The sequence below is a fragment of the Danio rerio genome, chromosome 17 (assembly GCF_052040795.2).
Source record: "Danio rerio strain M-AB ecotype USA chromosome 17, GRCz13ab, whole genome shotgun sequence".
Lineage (NCBI taxonomy): Eukaryota > Metazoa > Chordata > Actinopteri > Cypriniformes > Danionidae > Danio > Danio rerio.
In genome coordinates, this window is record NC_141037.1 from 1910164 (window position 1) to 1930931 (window position 20768).

Genomic DNA, 20768 nt, shown 5'->3' on the forward strand with positions numbered 1-20768 from the left:
ATCCAATCAAATGTTGCAGACACTCACTGTCCAGCCTGGAGTCTAAGATGGAGGAGATGGAGAAGAGCAATGAAAGCAGTGTGCCGATTGTCATTGGGGAAGCTGTTGGCGTTCTTCATGTACAACCCAAAGACATGGAGACCAAAGACATCGACATATGCTACTCTTCAAATCAAGCCAAGGTAATATTAAAGGATTAGTTCTCCCCAAAATTCTGTCTTTAAAGGTTCAAGAAGCCCTCGAGTAGTTTTGTTTTGAGATGTTAACAGATGTGTGTGTGTTGAGCGTCAGGTAGCACAATGTTAGCAGCTGTCAGCTTTAATTGTGGGGAAAACTGGATAATTTTGAGCTTTTGTCAGATAATTTCAGCTTCCGGGTTTAAATTGATTTTTGGGGCGAATCAAAAAAAGTGCAAAGACGACGCGTCGGTTTCTCATTATTATTCATAGCAGAGTTTTCTTATCCTATGAGAAGAGCCAGCTGCTTAATTATTCATGACTGCACGTGCTTTCTGAAGGCAAGGCAGACCTGCCAGTGCCAAGCTGTGAGACACGCACCCACGGCACACAGTATTTAGCCGTTCATGAAGGCTCGTATGTGTTTGTTTCCATGATCCATGGGGTTTGTTGCACGGGAGAGCAGTACGAGAATTGGAGAATGGCGGACGTTGTCTTTTACCAGAAGTTCGCTCAAATTTAGACACATCGCCGTGCTGCTGTGTTAGCCTAAATCCTCCAGATTACCAGCAGAGCTAATGGTTAAAATAAACAGGGCAAGAGACCTGCTGCACTGAGTCTGCATTCAGACCCGGGGATTGAGGGAGAATCCTCATTTATAGTGTTTATATGAACACACTTATCTTTATAATGATATAAATTGTGGTTATCTGTATATGAAATTATGAATAACAAATGTAGCAGGGCATTAAGTTACTGTTTATTTCTTTACATTTTACCTTTATAAACTGTAAAATCATGTGTCTCCTCACGGTTTGTGTCTTATTTTGTGAGCCGACTGACAACAGTCGCTCCCCTCCTTCTCCTGTATAAGTTGGCAATTCATTCCACTGTGGCGACCCCAGAAAAATAAAGAACTAAGTCGAAAAGAAAATGAATGAATAGATATGATTACTGTTGTAGTCACATGGAACGTTTTGACCGTGTCTTTTCTGGACTTTAAACGTGTCATGACACTTGCTGTCTATGGATGATGAGGGAGCTCTGGGATTTAATCTAAATTGTCTTAATTAGTGCTCTGAATATGAACAAAGGTCTCAGGGATTGGAATTACAAGAGGGTGAGCAATTAATAACAAAAGTAAAATTTCCCATCCCTTTAACACTGTTTCCAAACAATCGATCTTGCTTACTGCTCTGCACTTTGCTCAGTTGCTTTTGCAGGGTTCAACGCTAAGGATTTTTTCTACTTGTCCAATCGGGCAAGTGGTTCAGATTTTTACTTGCCCTGCCAAAATTTTTACTGGCCCCACCAAAAAAAAGGAAGTTAATAGCTATGTTTTAGCCGCATATTTTAAATAATGTGTCAAAAATAAAGTCTGCGAATCTAGAATTTCAATACTTAAAACATTGCTGATAAAAGTGTTATGCAAATAAAAAGAGGAGTATGGAAAATGTGGAAATATTTTATTGCGGTTCGAAATTGTTGAACAAACGGTGGGTGACTTGTCAAACTGACGGCAAATTTTGCAAAACATTACTTAATTTTTTTGTTGCGTTGTTCAGACGTAAATGTCTGCTTTTAAGACATTAAAAACAGACATTTTCTTTTAGCCTTATAATTTGATGCTGCCGCCATGTTGCCGTTTCTTCGCTGTACTGGTTGTTGCCAGCTTACAGAAAAAAAAATGGATTGCTCAAAACATAAAATCAGATAAAAGGAAACAGAAAGCAATATGGTGTTTACAACATCATGGAGAAGGTATTGTTTAAAAACTTAAAATGCATGCAATTGACATATAGTCGCAGACAAATTAAATGTTAGTGACAAGGCAGCACTGTCCCAATTGGGCCAGTAATGATCCTGTCTACTGTCCCAAGTGTCTCTCACACTGGCCCTGGGCCACTGGGCAGTCCTTATTGTTGAGCCCTGTTTTGTATTTGCTATAGTTTGAATTTTCAATTTGATTCAACTTAAATATTTAGGATAGAAAACTTATTTTTTTTTTACATTGTGTCTGCTTCTCTTTCAAAATCATTTAAATTCTTTGTTTTCATTATTAATTTGCATGCATGTGTAAGCTTATTACTATTTTATGTAAAGAACATTCAGTTATGAAATCTGCCAATTCTTCACTTCACAGGTTGTTGAGAGTCAAAGTGACATGAACTGTTCCTGGACTGTAAAGATTTCCAAGGAGGCTTTTGATAAATCTCGTCTGGAAAACAACGGAAGTGCGTTTGTTGGAGTTCTGCGCTTCAAGAACATGGGGAACAAGGTAACGAGTGCTGCTTTGTTTAGATTTTTTCTAAAAATAATATTATATAAAAAAAAAACAAATGTTTCTAGATCAATGACATTCACACACTGCTGTTCTCTTGATTTGTGATCTAGAATCAAGCTAAAAATTACAGCATTCTGAATAATGAAGTCTATGGAATCACAATGCGCGCCAACATCTTCAACCTCACCAACAATATTGAAATGCTCTTTACACAGAGCAGTCCGGTAATAAGGGCTTTGTTGAAGAACTCCATTTATAATAATAATCACACACTGAAAACAAAACTAAACTCAAATGTGTTTCTACAGGCCGGTGATTTGTCCTGTAGTTCTTGGGATGGCAACGGTAAATACATGTATGGCTCTACATATCAGTTCACATCAACAAACTCAATCAAACTGAAATTGGTTGCTCTTTTTGCCTTTGCAGGAGATCCTGAGTGGACAAGCTTTGGCTGTAAGACGATCAAAATCAACAACAGCACCATAAAGTGCTCATGTTCACATCTGACCTTCTTCGCAGTGCTGATGGTGAGAAGAAGAGTCATGTTTCTATTAAAAACACATTCAATCAGAAGCTTTTAGTGCATTTCTACATGCTTATGCACACAATCTGACAAAATAATGTTAACTAATGTATGCATATAAAATTAATAGATTTATATGTCTATAGATCTATACCTATATAGTGTTTGTTATATAGTTTATATAGTAAACACTACACTATTAAAAATTTTATTCAGTCAATAGTTCAAGATCACTGTGCTTGTTTTTAGTTTTTTTTTTTTTTTGTTGTTGTTGTTGTTGGTTTTATATGCTATTATCTGCATATGAAATTGTTATTGTATTGTGTCCCTGTGCTTTGTACTGCATCTGCTTTTCATGTTGCCTCTTGGCCAGGTCGTCATTGTAAATGAGAACTGGTTCTCAATTGACTTATCTGGTTAAATAAAGGTTATTATTATTATTATTAGGGCTGCACGATACTGTAAAAAAATATGCGATATTTAGTTTTTCCGCAATACATTTTGCGATCGATATAATTTCACCAGATGACTTGAATAGCTTTTTTGAAAGAACAAATTTATAATTTCAGTTTAATTATTCTGCATAACATTCTACAAACTAACAAGCAAAGATAAATACAAAGAACCAAGATGCATGCAAATGAAATAAACACTGCTTTTCTCATTTTCTGAGAAGTCTTATAGTGTCCAGACACAAAACTTGCATAATTAAATGCAAAATATCCCTGTATAATATTCACTGTACATTTAATTTAATTAAATATAAACAATCTTTGTAATCTAAAGCTGCGAACGTTAGAATTTCTCGTGCTTTTAAGCTTTGTTGAAATGCTTAATAATATTCATACAGGTCTAAAAACATTCATTCATTTTCTTTTCGGCTTAGTCCCTTTATTAATCAGGGGTCGCCACAGCGGAATGAACCGGCAAATTATCCAGCATATGTTTTTTATGCAGTGGATGCCAATCCAGCTGCAACCCATCCCTGGGAAACATCTATACACAATTTTCAAACACATACACTACAGAGAACATGCAAACTCTACACAGAAATGCCAGCTGACCCAGCAGGGGCTCGAATCAGCGACCTTCTTACTGCGTCTAAAAACATGTAAATGATAAACTTTCCCTACATTATGGATAAACTTTGCAACGACAAACTATTTAACCATCATAGTGTTTGGACTTTGCACATGCTACGACTATTGCAGATGTGTACGTTGCTATATCGATGCTTAAACGATATATTGTGCAGCACTATATACAGTTGAAGTCAGAATTATTAGCCCCCTTTTGAATTTTATTTTATTTTTTTAATAATTCCCAAATTATGTTTAACATGGCAAGGAATTTTTTTAATGTATGTCTGATAATATTTTTTTCTTCTGGAGAAAGACGTATTTGTTTTATTTTGGCTAGAATTAAAACAGTTATTCATTTTTAATAACCATTTTAAGGACAAAATTATTAGCCCCCTTTAAGCTAGATATTTTTGCAATAGTCTACAGAACAAACCATCGTTATACAATAACTTGCCTAATTACCCTAACCTGCCTAGTTAACCTAATTAACCCAGTTAAGCCTTTAAATGTCACTTTAAGCTGTATAAAAGTGTCTTGAAGAATATCTAGTCTAATATTATTTACTGTCATCATGGCAAAGATAAAAGAAATCAGTTATTAGAGATGAGCTATTCAAAATATTATTGTTAGAAATGTGTTAAAAAAAATCTGCTCTCCGTTAAACAGAACAGAAAAATTAAACAGGGGGTCTAATAATTCAGGGGGGCTAATAATTCTGACTTCAACTGTACTATAGTAAAGTACTTGTGATTCTATAGTTGCTATGGTAACATAACAATTACAGTGATATAAACAAGTGACCAATACTGTTGTTTCCCAAAACTGTGGAGTATATTATACAACAATACACCACACGCTAGTCAATTCTAAAGTATACACAGTATAAATTACAGTTTATCAGTTCACTTCAGTCAATACTACAATATGCTGGAAATTGATTAACAAAGAGTTGTGAATGCTATCATATATACAGTAAAATACCACACTACAGTAAAAACTGCACTATTTAAATCACATGATATTTTTCATGTGGGAAAAACACTAAAGTTTTATCATCTGAAGATCTGTTTTGTGTGTCTTTTCTCTGATTTCTCAGTCGGTACCAGATGCAAACGCTGTAGCGCCGTATCTGGAGTCACTGACCCTCATCTCTTCAATCGGCTGTGGGATCTCTGTGTTTTTTCTGGCCATCGCTCTGTTCATCCATTTTCTGCTGCGGTAGAGTCTATTACACCACTACTTATAGTCAATGATGTTTTATAGGTGTCATAGAGTGAATATGAAACCAAAATTGTTCTCTGATATGCACTACCTGACAATAGTCTTGTGGCGTACCCAAAGTTTTAGAATCACCAAATAATAACTGGACTTCTAGTTCTAGATGATTTAGTATCAGAAGTGTCTTATATGAAAGGCGAAGGCCTCTAGATTTTGCTTATTTGAGCTCAATAAAATCTGATCATGTCTTAATGTTGACTGATTTGATTAGGACAGTAAGGTCTGACTCTGCTTAAAGTCTCATCACTGAACAGAAATAATGTCCAGTATAGAATATAAAGTCCTGCTGCATTGGAGACAGAATGAATATTGTGTCTGACTCCATCATGAGCTTGGAGGACTGCATCCATACATCTCTGACACGACTCAAATCACTGATTAATAAAGTCATCTGGAATGGCAAAGAAAGCCTGATGTACCCCAGACATGCTCAATAATGTTCATGTCTGGTGAATGGGCTGGCCAATCTTGGAGCAGCTTGACCTTCTCTGCTTTCAGGAGCTTTGATGTGGAGGCTGAAGTATGAGAAGGAGCGCTATCCTGCTGGAGAATTGTCCCTCTCCTGTGGTTTGTAATGTAATGCCCCCATACTAAATGTAACCCTAAACCATGATTTCTCCTTCACCAAACTTGACCGGTTTATATGAGAATCGTGGTCCATGTGGGTTCCAGTCGAGATACTGTAGTATTTGTGATGATTGGGATGCAGTTCAACAGAGGATTCATCAGAGAAATCCTGACACCTTTCTGACACCTACAAATAATAAACTAGAAGTCAGGATATTATTTGCTGCTCTTACAACTGGGATTGATGACAAGACTTTTGTCATATGGTTGAGTATGTGGCTTAGGAAAGGGAAACAATTGTCCAGAAATACTATTATATGTTAATTTATAAATAGCGAAATTTTCTCAAGAATTAAAAGCTTGGTTCTGACCATATCTGGGTTGGTCATGAATAATAATGAGCCCTGCTTTGTTAATATGCCTTGGTAAATGGCAATATTATCAACTAAAGTAATGGAGAGTTTTATTTTAGCGACAAAGTGAGAGAATGAAATGAAATGAAAGTTTGCTCCTAATATGTCGTCACCTTGGAATTATAAGGTTCTATCTGACATTTTTGTCAAAATTGACATATTTTTGGGCATTCTTGACATATTTTTATTAAAATACAACTTATTTACATTATGGGAGTTTTTTTTTTTTACAGGTTGTTTACATTTTTATACTTTTTATTTACAAAAAAACAAATGTTACACACATACTGTTTGCTATAGAATGCAAAAACTTTGAAGCTCAATATCTTAAAATCATTCAGAACGCACAGAGAACCTTATAACTCCAAGATGACAATGTATTGTGGCTGAAATATAGACTAAATTATAATTATACTCTACAAAAGGGGCCTATAAAGATGTTTTTACAATGATACTTTAAACTTAATCTTTAAACAAATGAGTTTCTGAAAATAATTGGCATTCTTTCACTCAAAAGAAATGAGCTAAGTGATATGACATGATACATAAATGTGCATTGAACTCTTGGCAGTCAACATGTGTTTCTTGCCTCACTACAAACATACAAGGTTAATTTTATTCATCCATTTATTTTCTTTTCGGCTTAGTCCCTTTATTAATGTGGGGTCGCCAGAGTGGAATGAACCGCCAACTTGTTCAGCACATGTTTTACGTAGCGGATGCCCTTCCAGCTGCAACCTATCACTGGGAAACATTCATAGACACTCATTCACACACATACACTACGGACAATTTAGCCTACCCAATTCACCTGTACCGCATGTCTTTGGACTGTGGGGGAAACCGGAGCACGCAGAAGAAACGCACACAAACATGGGGAGAACATGCAAACTCCACACAGAAACACCAACTGACCCAGCCGAGGCTCGAACCAGCGACCTTCTTGCTGTGAGGCGAACATGTTACCCACTGTGCCAACATGCAGCCTAGGGTTAATTTCAGAATAATAATAATAATAAAAAAAAACCATTTAAACAGACCTCATGCCTCCTAAGAGAGAGCTGAATAAATGTATAAATTGTGTTTAGGAAGTGGTGTTAGTAAGGCCAGCAGGGGGCACTTAACCTGCAGTTTGTCCTAATGCCCCTGTAAAGTGAGGGGGACATTATACTGTCAGTGAGCGCCATTTTTCAGATGAGACATTAAACCGAGGTCCTGACTCTCTGTGGTCATTAAATATCCCATGGCACTTCTGGTAGAGAGTAGGGGTGTAACTGGTGTCCTGGCCAAATTCCCTTCATAGGCTCTTACCCATCCTGGCCTCCCAATCCACTACATTAGCTCTATCACTGTCTCTCCACTCCCCCTATAGCTGGTGTGTGGTGAGTGCACTGGCGCCGTTGTCCTGTGGCTGCCGTCACATCATCCAAGTGGACACTGGTGGTGGTGTGGAGAGACACCTCCTCTCCCTCCCCTCATCATGGTGAAGCGCTCTGGGTGTATGGGTGTTTCATTCATTTTCAAAATAAGAGTTCCCCATACATAGTAAGAATAAGCTTAGCTCTACTTAAAATGAGGGGGTGAAATGATGCAAACCTTGTGGTCAGTCAAGCTCAGCCTTTAGCGTGCATGTTCATAATCCTGTGTGCAATGTAACAGTCTGAGCTTTGTTCCAATGAACCGGTTTTTCACTGGAATTTTACATTCATTTGCATGATAATTACACACTTTTACATGTGAAGGAGGAAACAATGGCATTTTGGGCTGACGGTATGTCATTTCCATGTACTAAACTCTTATTATTTAGCTATCCCTAGGTATATCTACAGTCTACAGAAATATCTACAGAAATTATTAATACCTATGGCAAATTCTGACCTCAAGTTTTTTTGACTGGACATGTCGAAGTCCTCTCATACATCTAAGACGATGTACAAGAGGCATCATTTACATTTGAACAAAAACTTTAAGTGAGAATTTTCCAGGGGTGTGAATAATATTGGGTTTGCCTCTATATATTCACTCTCTATGGCACTTTTAACTGAGAAACCAAATTGGCTCTGATCTTTTGACATATACTGTAAAGACTCATAATACTATGTAAACATCCTGTAAGTTTCAGAACTCAACTCTTGTGGATCCTCTAAAATCAGCTTATACTGAAGACAAAACACATGCTCTGGAATATTCGACTATATAATGTTATAAAGTGGATAAGCTCCGCCTCCACAGAAGATCAACGCCCACTTTTATGTCTCTTGCTAAGACCACGCCCCCCATAGCTCTGACCCACGCAGGGGTTGCTCTGAGCTTCGACTCCCGCAGGAGTCCTCCCCCCATTCTTCTTTCTGGCGTTCCGACAGTCAATTACCCCTTTCTTTCCGGCATCGAGTAATTCCACTTACTCCGCTAAATTTCCAATTTCCTACCCCCCCCCCCCACCCCCCACCCCCCACAGTGTTGAGTTTCACCAATTCTTTTCTTTTCAGCATTCAGTTCTTCTGCTTTCTTTTACGGTCAAGTTACTCCGCTACGCTTTCTATTTTCAAATAGAATCAATCCCCAGCTTTAACTTCTGCAGGAGAGACTAAAACAAGTTTCGACTTCCACAGGAGTCTCGCCACAGCCACCTTCCGCAGGAGACTTCTCCGCCCCCTCCCTCTCCCAGACTCCCCGCAGCTCTTACTCTCGCAGGAGTTACCCCAAGATTCAACTCCCACAGGAGTCAATCACTACCTCCTCTATGGAATTCCATGGCCAAATTATGATTGTTCTCAGCTGTCAGAATAAAGATTTGTTCATAATTACCGAATCATACAAGAACAACCCATCACTACACAGCAGTGGGCGTTTTACATTTGAGTCTACATTTGGCCATGCCCATTCAAACAGTGTATGCAGACTTGCATATGCAAGCTGAAACATGCAGTTTTTCAGACATGCAATTTCAGACACAATACACTCAATATTTATAGTGATGTCATTGTGAGGGGTGGGGTTAGGTGTGCACATTAAAAGCATTGCAAACAGCTCAGGTTGCATCTGCGACCAGTCTGCAGCTAGTCCTTTCTCTTCTGATGTTTGTTTGTTTAAAATTTATCGTCAGTTCTTCTTGGCACAGAAAGGAAATGTGTCTTTATCACTGGTGACACAAATACAATCATACAACAGTTACATATTAGTAACACAACAAGACAACCACATACATTTAAAGGTTCAGGACACCCTGGAGAACTTTTTTTTTTATATTAACAGATTTGTGTGTGTTGAGCATCAGTTAAGACAATGTTAGCAGCTGTCAGCTTTAATTGTGGAGGAAACTGGATAATTTTGAGCTTTTGTCAGCTAATTTCAGCTTCCAGGTTTAAAATGATTTTTGGGGCGGGATCAAAATTGGCGACGTAGCGCAGTACTGCAGGTGCAATGATCACGCGTCGGTTTCTCATTATTATTCATAGCGGAGTTTTCTTATCCTATGAGAAGAGCCGGCTGCTTAATTATTCATGAGACCTGCCAGACCTGCCAGTGTCAAGCCCGAGCTGAGAGACACGGAAACCACGGCCAGTATTTAGCCATTCATGAAGGCTCGTATGCGTTTGTTTGCATGATCCACGGGGTTTGTTGCATATTTTCCCCTGCGATCTTGTCAGGGCCGATCATACAGCAAAGCTGTGTGTGTGCTGCTTGCATTTTTGTCGGGAGAGCAGCACGAGAATTAGAGAATGGCGGACACTGTCTTTTATCAGGAGTTCGTTCACATTCAGACACATCACTGTGCTGCTGTGTTCGCCTAAATCCTCTAGATTACCAGCGGGGCTAATGGTTAAAATAGACAGGTCAGGAGACCTGCTGCACTGAGTCTGCTGGATACGGGGATTGAGGGAGAAGTCCTCATTTATACGGTTTACATGAACACACTTATCTTTATAATGATATTAATTGTGGTTATGTGTATATGAAATTATGAATAACAAATGTAGCAGGGCATTAAATCACTGTTCATTTCTTTGCATTTTAACTTTGTAAACTATAAACTCATGCATCTCCTCGCGGTTTGTGTCTCATTTTGTGAGCTAACTGACAACAACAGTTATTCGCTCCCCTTTTCCCCTGCTGGCCACGCCCACTCTTACCCGATGCTCGCGGAGCTCCACGCCCATTAATCATGCATCTTTTGAAAAAATTCTGAAGTAGATTTTAACCGAAAGTGGGGGGTGTCGTGGCCCTTTAAAAACTATCTTAGCCCCATACAAATTACCTACAGATCATTCTCAACATCCACCCAATTCACATCAGACCATGATCTGATTTTACAAACGACAATTGCAATTAATGACTTTTTCAAAAGCATTTCTTCGTGCTCTGGGAATTTTAAACCTATACGTCATAATGATAACATTTCAAAAGCTGAGTGGAGGAGATGTGTATGACCTGTGTATAAGTGTGTGTATGATGTTTATGAAAATTGTAATCACTGTTTTTTAGATAAAAATATCAAATAAATAATTATTTTTGCATTGTTGAGGCTCAAACACAGGGCTGAAATAGACAACTTCTTATTTATATGGGATACTGTCATAGTTTTTAATTACTAACTACATTATGTTTATTGATGTACATATCTTGATTACACTATACGTGGACCTCAGAGAAGAGTACAAAAAACTGGTTCATGATCCCTTAAAAGTAAAGATTCTTTCTCTTTCAACAGGAAAGCCAAATCCAATCAGGCCACGAAGATTCTGATCAACATGTTCAGTGCTTTGTTTCTCCTGAATGTGTCTTTTCTGTCGAACGAGAGCGTGGCAAACTCAGGAGACAAGAATGCTTGTGTCTTCATAGCTCTGCTGATGCATTACTCCATGCTGACCTCATTCACCTGGTTCTTCATTCAAGCTCTTCATATGTACTTATGGCTCATCCGACAGAACGTCACCATCACCAACTACATGAGGAAGATCACCGTGTTGGGCTGGGGTGAGTGATGAAACATTTACAAAACCAAAAACCACAGTCAAATTCCCACCTCCGTTAAGACATTTAAAGGGTACCATTCATGCAAAATCTTTTGTAGGCTCTTTGGACAGAGCTGTGTGAGGGTATAGCGTGTCCACAGTCATGTTGGAAAGATATAACACAACAATTCTCTTTTATTTACATTTCCTGATGTTAAAATAATCCCCAGTCATGTCGTTGGATCCATCAGACTCACCTGAACCCACCTGCACTCGCTCTCACTCCCCTGATTATTGATTAGCACCACCTCCACACAAACACACACACACACACACACACACACACACACACACACACACACACACACACACACACTATATAATGCACCTCTGCTCACTCTACCTCTGCTAGCGTTTCTCCTGCTCCTCGATTTCCTCCTGTGTTTCCTCAGTCTCTGTGTTTCAGAGTATTCAGTGTTTTTTTGTGTTGAGTTTCTGCAACAAACTCCATGCTATTAGCTTACTTACCATGTTCAAAACAAACTCAATCCTATCTTCATTTAATGACTTTCTGAATAAATACCTGTTTACATATACCCCCTCTGTGTCCAGTTCTCAGTGTGTCGTGACAGTAGCTGGGATTAGGGATAAGTGGTTATTAAAATGATCACGATGTTTCCTGGCCATCCGGAATGGACTGACAGGCACATTTTCCCCCTGTCTTAGTATTTACCTGGTATTAACACACACAGCCTTGTCCATGAGACAGAATTAGCAAAGAAACTGGAATTAAAAGTTATATGGTGTCCTATACTCTACCATTTGAGCTATGTCATCCATAATCATTGGAATCAGCCCAGCTGCACAGCTATAAACAAGAATGCTTCAATCACACACCAGGAATGCCAGCTAGCATGATGAATCTCTGCACATTTGCTGTTTAGTGGGCATCCTGTCACATTTACTGCTGTAAACATACTGTTAAACGTGCATGTGTTTGTGTGTCTGAGCTCTGTCTGTCATTTCTGCCATGTTTATTCCTGTGTCTGACCCTGGTTATCCTTCAGTGAAACAAAATATCATAAAAGTGGGCAAGGATAACCATCTTATTTGCATTTAAAGGCACAGGTGCCTGGTCAAAATGGCAAAATTGGAGCACTTTAATTTTTTAAAGAGCAAACTATATGATACTATATGTTTTAAAGTGTCCAAATATTGCGATGGAGTCTCCTGCAATAAGTTTAAATGTGTCTATAAATTGAAAAAAAAAAAAGAGAAATTTTCTATTCAATCATTCATTCACATTCGGCTTGGTCCCTTGGCCACATCAAAATGTACAGCCAACTTATCCAGCTTATGTTTTACGCAGCGGGTGCTTTTCCAGCTGCAACCCAGTACTAGGAAACACCCATTCACACAAACTCCTACACTACAGCCAATTTAGCTCATCAATTCCCCTATAGCACATGTGTTTAGACTGTGGGGGAAACCGGAGCACCCGGAGGAAACCCACGCCAACACAGGGAGAACATGCAAACTCCACAGAAACACCAACTGACCCAGCCAAAACTCAAGCCAACAACCTTCTTGCTGTGAGGCCACAGTGATAGCCACTGAGCCACCCCCATTTTCACATCATTTTGCAACGATTTTAATTCAGTGTTTAAAGTTTGTAAGCACCCCCTGCTTCCATAAGCTGATTAGTCATCTGGCAAAGTGGTAGGCAAGGATCACGCTAATGAGTTGCTTTGATTGTGTTGATGTAGATTGTCAATGTAGCAGGCAAAAGATTAAAAAACATAGTGATTTATTAAGGCAAATCACTGTTGACTCTTTAACAATATATTTGTTTATTAGGCACTGTTTGGATGAACAACTCTGCAGACAGTTTACACGGAAGACCTGCTGCATTATAAACTGCAAATAAGATACTACTTGTCCAAAACCTGCATGAACAGGGGCTTCATGTATTAACGCTGCATACGCACAAAAACTTTGCGAACGCCAGGTTTCACGCTCACGTTTGGATTTACTAACGATGAAATAAACGTGAGAATAAACTTCTGAAAACGTAGGCAGAGAGGTATGTATGGCCGCATTTGGTTTTTTCAAGCGGACGCTGCGGGGCAGTCTCTTCTTTGCGCTCGCCGGCTGGGCTGACGGCTCGCCTCCTCCTTGTGAAGAGCTTTCCCGCTGCAATCAGTTTGTCCGGTTAGCTCCTCGTGTTACGATGGCCGAGCGGAGGCCTGGAGAAGGAGGAGCCGGCAGTGTTTGAGACCGGGTTCGAGTCCGGGAAAGAGTAGTTCCAGATATGTTGTAAGACAAAAACAGAATCCAAAAAACAAAGCGAACGAGTTCATAATGGGGCAGGAATGCAGTGAAACTCGAAAACACGGTCAAAATTGGACGAGGGCTTTTCTTTTTCTGCACGGCTTTCAGAAATTGTCGCTCTGGTTTAGGGAAGAAGGAGGAGGAGAGTGGCCGGGTCGGCCGATTGGCCGGCCGCCCAGTCAATCGTTCAGTCATTCAGACCGTCAGTCATTCGGACAGACAGTCGCTCAACAGCGGCCACTGGCGGCTTTTTCATGAGAACAGCGCGCGTGTTCGAGATGCGAAAAAGCGCATACAGCGGCCTCTCGCGGATTCGCGAAAATACTGCACAAACCTCCCGGGACGTATTTCGTGGTCTTCAGAAACGTCCACAGGGCTATGTTTCCAGAATGAGCCTGGGTTGTTTATTTCCATTGGCGACTCCTAGAGGCAGTTGTGTTAAATTGCACACTACAAAGTATCTTTAAGTCGGGCAATGGTAGCTGTATTGGACGGGATCATCCGCATGTCTAGCAGGTACATAAGGTTTCCATACCATGCAGTTGATCATGAGTCATGACCATAAATATATATACGGGGGAGGAGGCAGGGAGGGGTTTTGCGCTCTTGCAAAGGCACTCAGATTTACGTTAAGTCGGATGTACAAAGAGAATATGCGTGGGATTCTGCGTACACAGTGTTTCATCTGAATTTTTTACTGCGTACACATATTTACAGCTTTGTGTGTGCGCAATGTTTTACAATGAATTCAATGCAAGTCTTCATACATGAGGCCTCTGATCTCCAAGAACCCAATAAATTGTATTCCACACAATCAATAATATACAAAGTTCAGTTTTTTTACGTTTTTTTATTTTAAAGTTTTTTAAACAATTCTTATTTAATTTAATCTCAGTTTTAGTTATTTTAGTATAAAATGAATTGAAATGAGAGGCACTGCTTATTTGGTGCTGCTTATTTTATTTTCACAAATGAAAAGTTTATTATGGATTATTTTATCTTTGTGTGTGTGTTTTCTGTTTATTCAGGTTTTTCGACGCCGATAGTCGTGGCTGTTCTTTCTGCAGGAGGATATAACGCAGTGACCCTGAACTCAACATCTGGAAAAATTGCTCAGATGTAAGCAGTCCTTTAATGCCGAAGTTACAGACCACAACATCAAAATAAATAAGCTTTACAATAACCGTAGAAGCATTTGCCGCTCTCTTAACTGTAATCTCACATGCGAGTAGTCATTTCCACATCATTTCTCACATGCATTTGCAAAAGATTAAAAATAGAAGTTGTCAGTTATTAGCTTTGTTTCCATCCATAAATGTTAATTAACTTTAAGCGCGAAACTAGTATATCGCATAAAAGACAAGCGAATAAAGCAGCGATTCAATCCAACGCATCAAAGCAAACAAAATCGTGATTTCCTGATTAACTGGCGCCAAATATCAACAGTAAAAACAGAATTCACTGTATTAGGAGAAGCTGCGTCAATCTGTTCTTCATCTCATAAATGACTTGCACCTCAAAAGATGATGCCGACATGCAATGAACACGCGGTGCTATTTGAAGGTGTCAGACGTGGAGCACAGACGCTCTTGATTCTGGAGGTCATTAATAATGTCATAACACTAATACTGAAACAGTTAAGGTGCTTTAGAATGAGCAAAACAACAGTTCAGATGGTTTACAGTGTGCTCAGCCTGCTGGATTATCCATTTACACACATTTTTATCATCAGATGATCTCTTCCCTGAAAGCATATGAATGTGGACCACTTTAGGCAGTTATGCGGCACTGGAGATCTTCCTTTGGCCCATACAAAGTGAATGTGAGCCTGAAGTGGCCCACCTGTACAATGGCAAAGGGGGGCCAAAGATTCAAATTAATAAATGGGCCATTTAAGGCAAAGATTTGGCACTTTGGCAAAATGTAATCTGAATGTGAGCCTGATGTGTCCCATGTGGAAAATAATCAATTTGGCCCAAATGATGGAGGACAAATGTGGGCCACAGTTGGTAAAAATGAGGCATAGTCATTTAAGGGTAATCTGGGTCTAAACCTAAAGTGGCTCATATGTGTAGGTGCAAATGTGGCCCAGTTATCTTAAGACATATGTGGGCCACTTTTGGCAAATATTTGGCCCAGTAAGCTCTCGCTATTGGGGCTGTGAGTCTAATGTGGCCCAGTTATCCTAATACAAATTTGGACCACTTTTGGCAAATATTTGGGACAGTAAACTCTAGCTAATGCAGCCGTTAGCTTATAGTGGCCCAGAGAAGATATGGCGAATGTGGCCCAGTTATCCTAAAACATATGTGGGCCACTTTTGGCAAATATTCGGCACAGTAAGCTTTGGCTAATGTGGATTTGAGTCTATAGTGGCCCAGAGAAGATATGGCAAATGTGGCCCAGTTATCTTAAAAAAAAATGTGGGCCACTTTTGGTGAATATTTGGCAAAGAAAACTCTGGCTAATGGGGCTGTGAGCTTAAAGTGGCCCAGAGGAGATATGGAAAATGTGGCTCAGTTATAGAAAAAATATGTGTGGACCACATAGATGTCGTCATCATCATGGAGAAAAGTGTTTGCTTTAGTGGGGCTTTTAGCCCTGGACCTCTTAATATACATTTGCTTTTGGGCTGCTGTAACTTTTAAAAACTTTGCTTAAAAAGTTTATTCATTACAGCAAACAAAATGAAGTGAGGCACAACCTGTGATGAAATAATATAATTGTATAAGTAATAGTCTAGATCTGGGCCAGAAAAAAAAGCAAACTGTGGCCCAGAATAGGGTCAGTTCTGGGTTTTTTGGTTAAATTCTGGCTAATATGTGATGTTGCTTTGGCTTAATTGTGGCCCAGATCTGACAAACAGGTGCGGATCGCCCAAGTGCCATTATTCCATGTGCTATGTGGGCCAGATGTAAGTGTCTAATGTGGGCCGGATTTGAGCCACATGAATTTTGCTAGCTGGATTATCACAAAATCACGTGGCCTTTTTTAATGCACATGCTGGAGTTTGTTTGATAAAAGTTTTTCGAGCGTAGTTTATGCACATCTTTTCTTATAGAATTAAAAAAATTAACCTACTCAGTTATGCGCATCCGTTTTTATGCGCAGCATGGCGTTTCCATCAGCCGTTTTTTTTTATGTGCATCTCCAAAATGCACATAAAAATAGATGGATGGAAACGTAGCTACAGTTTCTGTTGAAGCAACTGGACACTACCTCAAATAGTTATGAAAACTAGTGTTGGGGAAAGTTACTTTTAAAGGGTAGTGCATTACAATATTGAGTTACTCTCCAGAAATGTAAACTAGCATTGCTGTTACTTTTTACTGCAGGCAATGCATCTTACTTTTACATTACCTTTTCTTACTTGGTTTAGGCTTGATCTTTCAGAAATTGCATGAATATGTTTTTCATCTTTTTCTTTTTTTTTTTAGAGTAGCACTGAGAGTAACATCACACTGTATAACCTTCATTCACCTTTAAAAAAATAAATATTGTAGGATAATATGGCACTGCACATCGCACTGCGACTTGTGTGATATTGCTCAAACAGCATTGTGTCTTCTCTAATAACTGCAGGTGCTGGATTACAGATCCCTTCATTCAGTACATAGTGAACATCGGCTTCTACAGCCTAGTTTTCATCTTCACGACAATCATCTTCATCATCATCCTCACAAGGATTGTCCAGTCCAGAGACATAAGAGCGACTGAAGGCAAGAGACAGACGTTCAGAAAGCAGCTGATGATGGTGTTGAGTTTGTTTCTTCTGTTTGGTCTGACGTGGGCTGTTGCCTTCTTTAGTTATGGACCGATGCTCATTCCCTCATATTACATCTTCTCTGTGCTCAACTCCTTTCAAGGTGAGAAACTAATTTCTAACAGAAACTAACAGATTTTTGGCTAATTGTTTAAATTAATGAATGCATGTTTGTTATTGTTTATGAAACATTTGGGAATAGTTTACTTACAAAATTCTCACTATTAACTAGTGGCTTATTATCTGTCTATTATGATATCAGCTGTTTATTAGTACTTGTAAAAGCACATATTCTTATTCCACGTTCACAGTCTTATTTAGAGTGTTAATATAAATACATGTAGTGTGAGTTCAATTATAAGTTACAATGTAATTGCTGCAGAATCTCTACAGTGACGGTAAATTATGCTAAGTAATTATTTTCTCCTTCTTTTTCCAGGGTTTTTCCTCTTCCTGTATTATTATCACATTCACAAAAATGTTGCTAGTCATTTCTCAGATGACTCAGAATGGTCCAACTCCACCTCTGGTGAAACTATGGCATAATTAGATATAGCCGGACTGTTTTCATGACTAATTTAAGGTATGGTGGGATGCAATCCAGGACATTTTATAGTTCAGTGGTCAAAGATGTTGTGACCTGGATCTTCAGCTCCATCCACAGATTCTCAATTGGGTTTAAGTCAGGACTCTGGCTAGACCACTGCAAAAAGTTACTGTTTTGCCTGCTACTCATTTCTTTATTGCTTTTGCTGTGCGTTTTGAGTCGTTGTTATGCTGAAATGTCAACTGGTGCCCAAAGGCCAAGTTTCTCTGCAGACTGCCTGATGTTGAGATTTATGATCTATTTCTCATTTATTCATGGAGCCATTTACTGTGATTTGGTTCCCTGTCGACCAGCTGAAAAACACCTCAAAACATCAGCTTCATTTCACCAACATGTTTGACAGAGGAGATGGTGTTCTGAGGGTTAAATGCTTCTTTCTTTTTTTGAAGGCTCCATCATTGTGGCCAAGAAATTAAATCCTTGCTTCAACTAGACCTCACTGAGCTCTCCTTTGTCTTAGCCATGACTGTTCTCAAACCAACCGCTGAGAGCTTCTGTTTTTCATGTATTGAGTTGATTAAAACAGCTTTTCCCAATGAATCTGGGTAATCAGGATGCTTCAGAACAGCTTGGACATCTTGTAATAGTGTAGAACTTTGGGTTTTCCCATAAACTATCACAGTCTGCAAAGGATATGAATGATTTTGGAGGTAAATGAAAACTGAGAAATATTGTTTGTCACAATAATGCCTCTTGTACTTTGTCTTATTATCTTTTGGGAGAAGCCGGTGTTATTTTTTGGACAAAAAGCAAAAACTTGCTGTTTTTCTGTTTGCTGTTGCCTTTAATGTTGCACTGTTTAAAATTCAACATACAAATTGTTAATTCAAGTGAAAGTTGTAAGTTGGGTGGACATGTTGTGATCTCAGTGTTGAGTTTACTTTTAAAAAACGATTTACTGAATGTTTAAAACTGGTTTGTTCAATGAAAAAATAAACACTTAAGATGAGGAGACTTTACATTTTGAGTTCTTCACTGGAGTGTTTACGTTCTGCGTTTGCGCAGGCTCTCTCCGCGGCATATTGCATGAGGTGTCCTCCCATCAGCAGCAGCTGCCATCGCCTGATTCATAAATACATTTATTATTGAAATTAACCTAAATATCATGTAAATCTAAAGTAAAATATAATGTTATGCTCCTGAAATATTATCCTGTTATGCTGTTCTGTGAAGTTGGCTTTATTTGATGGACTATTTAGTGTTATTTTGCTTGTTAAACTGGAAGGGAATGTAGTGAAATATATGGTGGGCACAAAAATACAGAAATGTGGAGTGATAAAATAAATTTTAATAAAGTGATATAAAGTGCATTTAATTAGATTATGCTTTGTAGACAAAGTTATGCAGTGCATTGGCATTCGTATGTTTTGAATAAGCCTGTTTAGTTAACTTCAGTAAACTCAAAAATTTCTTTGCAGCCTTTCTTTGCTTTAAAATTTTAAGGTAACTCAACTTTTTGTTTTTTTACAGTGTATACATGTTGCTATTTGTTAATTAAATTTGTATTTATTTGTTTATTTGCTTGTTTTTTATGCAAATGTTCAGGAAACGTTCCAGTTGATGATTCAGTGGGAGAGTTAGGGTTAGGTATTTGCATGTTTTCTAAAACAACACAAACATTTAGTTTTTTAAAATGTTAGCTGTAAATCCAACTATAGAGTCACATGAACAATCTATAAATGTTCTTGTGTCAATGTTTAGAGAGCATTATTGTTTATTGATGTTACTTGGAGAACATTACTTGAGAGAACCTTGTCAGAACATGTTGAGAACTTAATAACAGCAGTGTGTGTGAGTTATTGTTTGAGGACTTCTGGGTGTCCTTTAAATTTGCTGAATGTTTGATTGTGTTACAATCCTTCAAATATATATATATAATAAATAAAAAAAAACTAATTCAGGATGTTACTGATGTCAACACGCATGTGGGTTCAGAAATTTGCATGAATATCTGATGCATCAGCTTACCAAAATTCACGAAGATGGATGTGGAACAAATTTGAAGGTGAAAATACATAAAATCTGTACAAAACAGCTGATGAGTTCTGCATTATTTAACATGCTTAATAACAAAACCTCATTCCTTTATCACGATGAACTTCAGTTATTGAAGATTATTGATTCAGTTTAATCAAACTTGTAAATATGTGAACAGCAGTCTTCAGATGACAAGATATCATGTTTATTGAAATGCTATTAATTGTAAAGAAAGTGCATATTTTATTGTGTCTGTGTGAAAATGTAAGAAGTATATATCTTGGTCAATGAATATTGTAAAATAAAATATTGTAAAAGATTGTCTAATTAAGTTTACGTCTTTATTGAGGTCTTTCTACAAGTTTTATTCAATATATACATTTATAGTTAAGACAATTCTACTATTTTTACATACAGTAATTCTCTGGTGCTGTTAAACAGAGTGGAGATGTTTTCAGCACATTTTTCTGTTTAAACAATAGTTTTACTAACTAATTTCATTCACTTTTCTTCGACTTAGTCCCTTTATTCATCAAGGGTCTCCACAGTGGAATGAATCACCTACTATTCCAGCATAGGTTCAGTTTCAGTTTCCTTTATTTTTGTCATTCAAAACATCACAATGAATTGTAATGAAGAATGAAATTACGACATAATAAAACTTAACATAATAAATAAGATTTTATAATTTCAAACATATATAAAAATATAGTTATAAAAAAAGTTTTTTTTTTTAATAATGCTAGTTTAAATAACTATTGCACAGTTTGTTATATTAGTAATAATGATAACATTTTGAGCAAATTCAG

The 20768-nt window shown here is 38.1% G+C and overlaps 2 protein-coding genes across 2 annotated transcripts in view; one reads left to right on the forward strand and one right to left on the reverse strand.

Moving 5' to 3' along the window:
* Positions 1–20768, reverse strand: part of arhgap11a (Rho GTPase activating protein 11A) — a 1047489-nt gene that overhangs the window by 626327 nt on the left and 400394 nt on the right. The window lies entirely within an intron of this gene.
* Positions 20–18941, forward strand: LOC141378482 (adhesion G protein-coupled receptor G2-like). The gene is made up of 10 exons (XM_087290096.1): positions 20–182; positions 2320–2454; positions 2571–2684; positions 2769–2805; positions 2890–2990; positions 5165–5286; positions 11038–11303; positions 14641–14731; positions 17195–17478; positions 17815–18941. Exons 1-10 carry the CDS (start codon positions 48–50, stop codon positions 17919–17921), a joined length of 1392 nt encoding a protein of 463 aa, XP_087146222.1. The 5' UTR covers positions 20–47; the 3' UTR covers positions 17922–18941.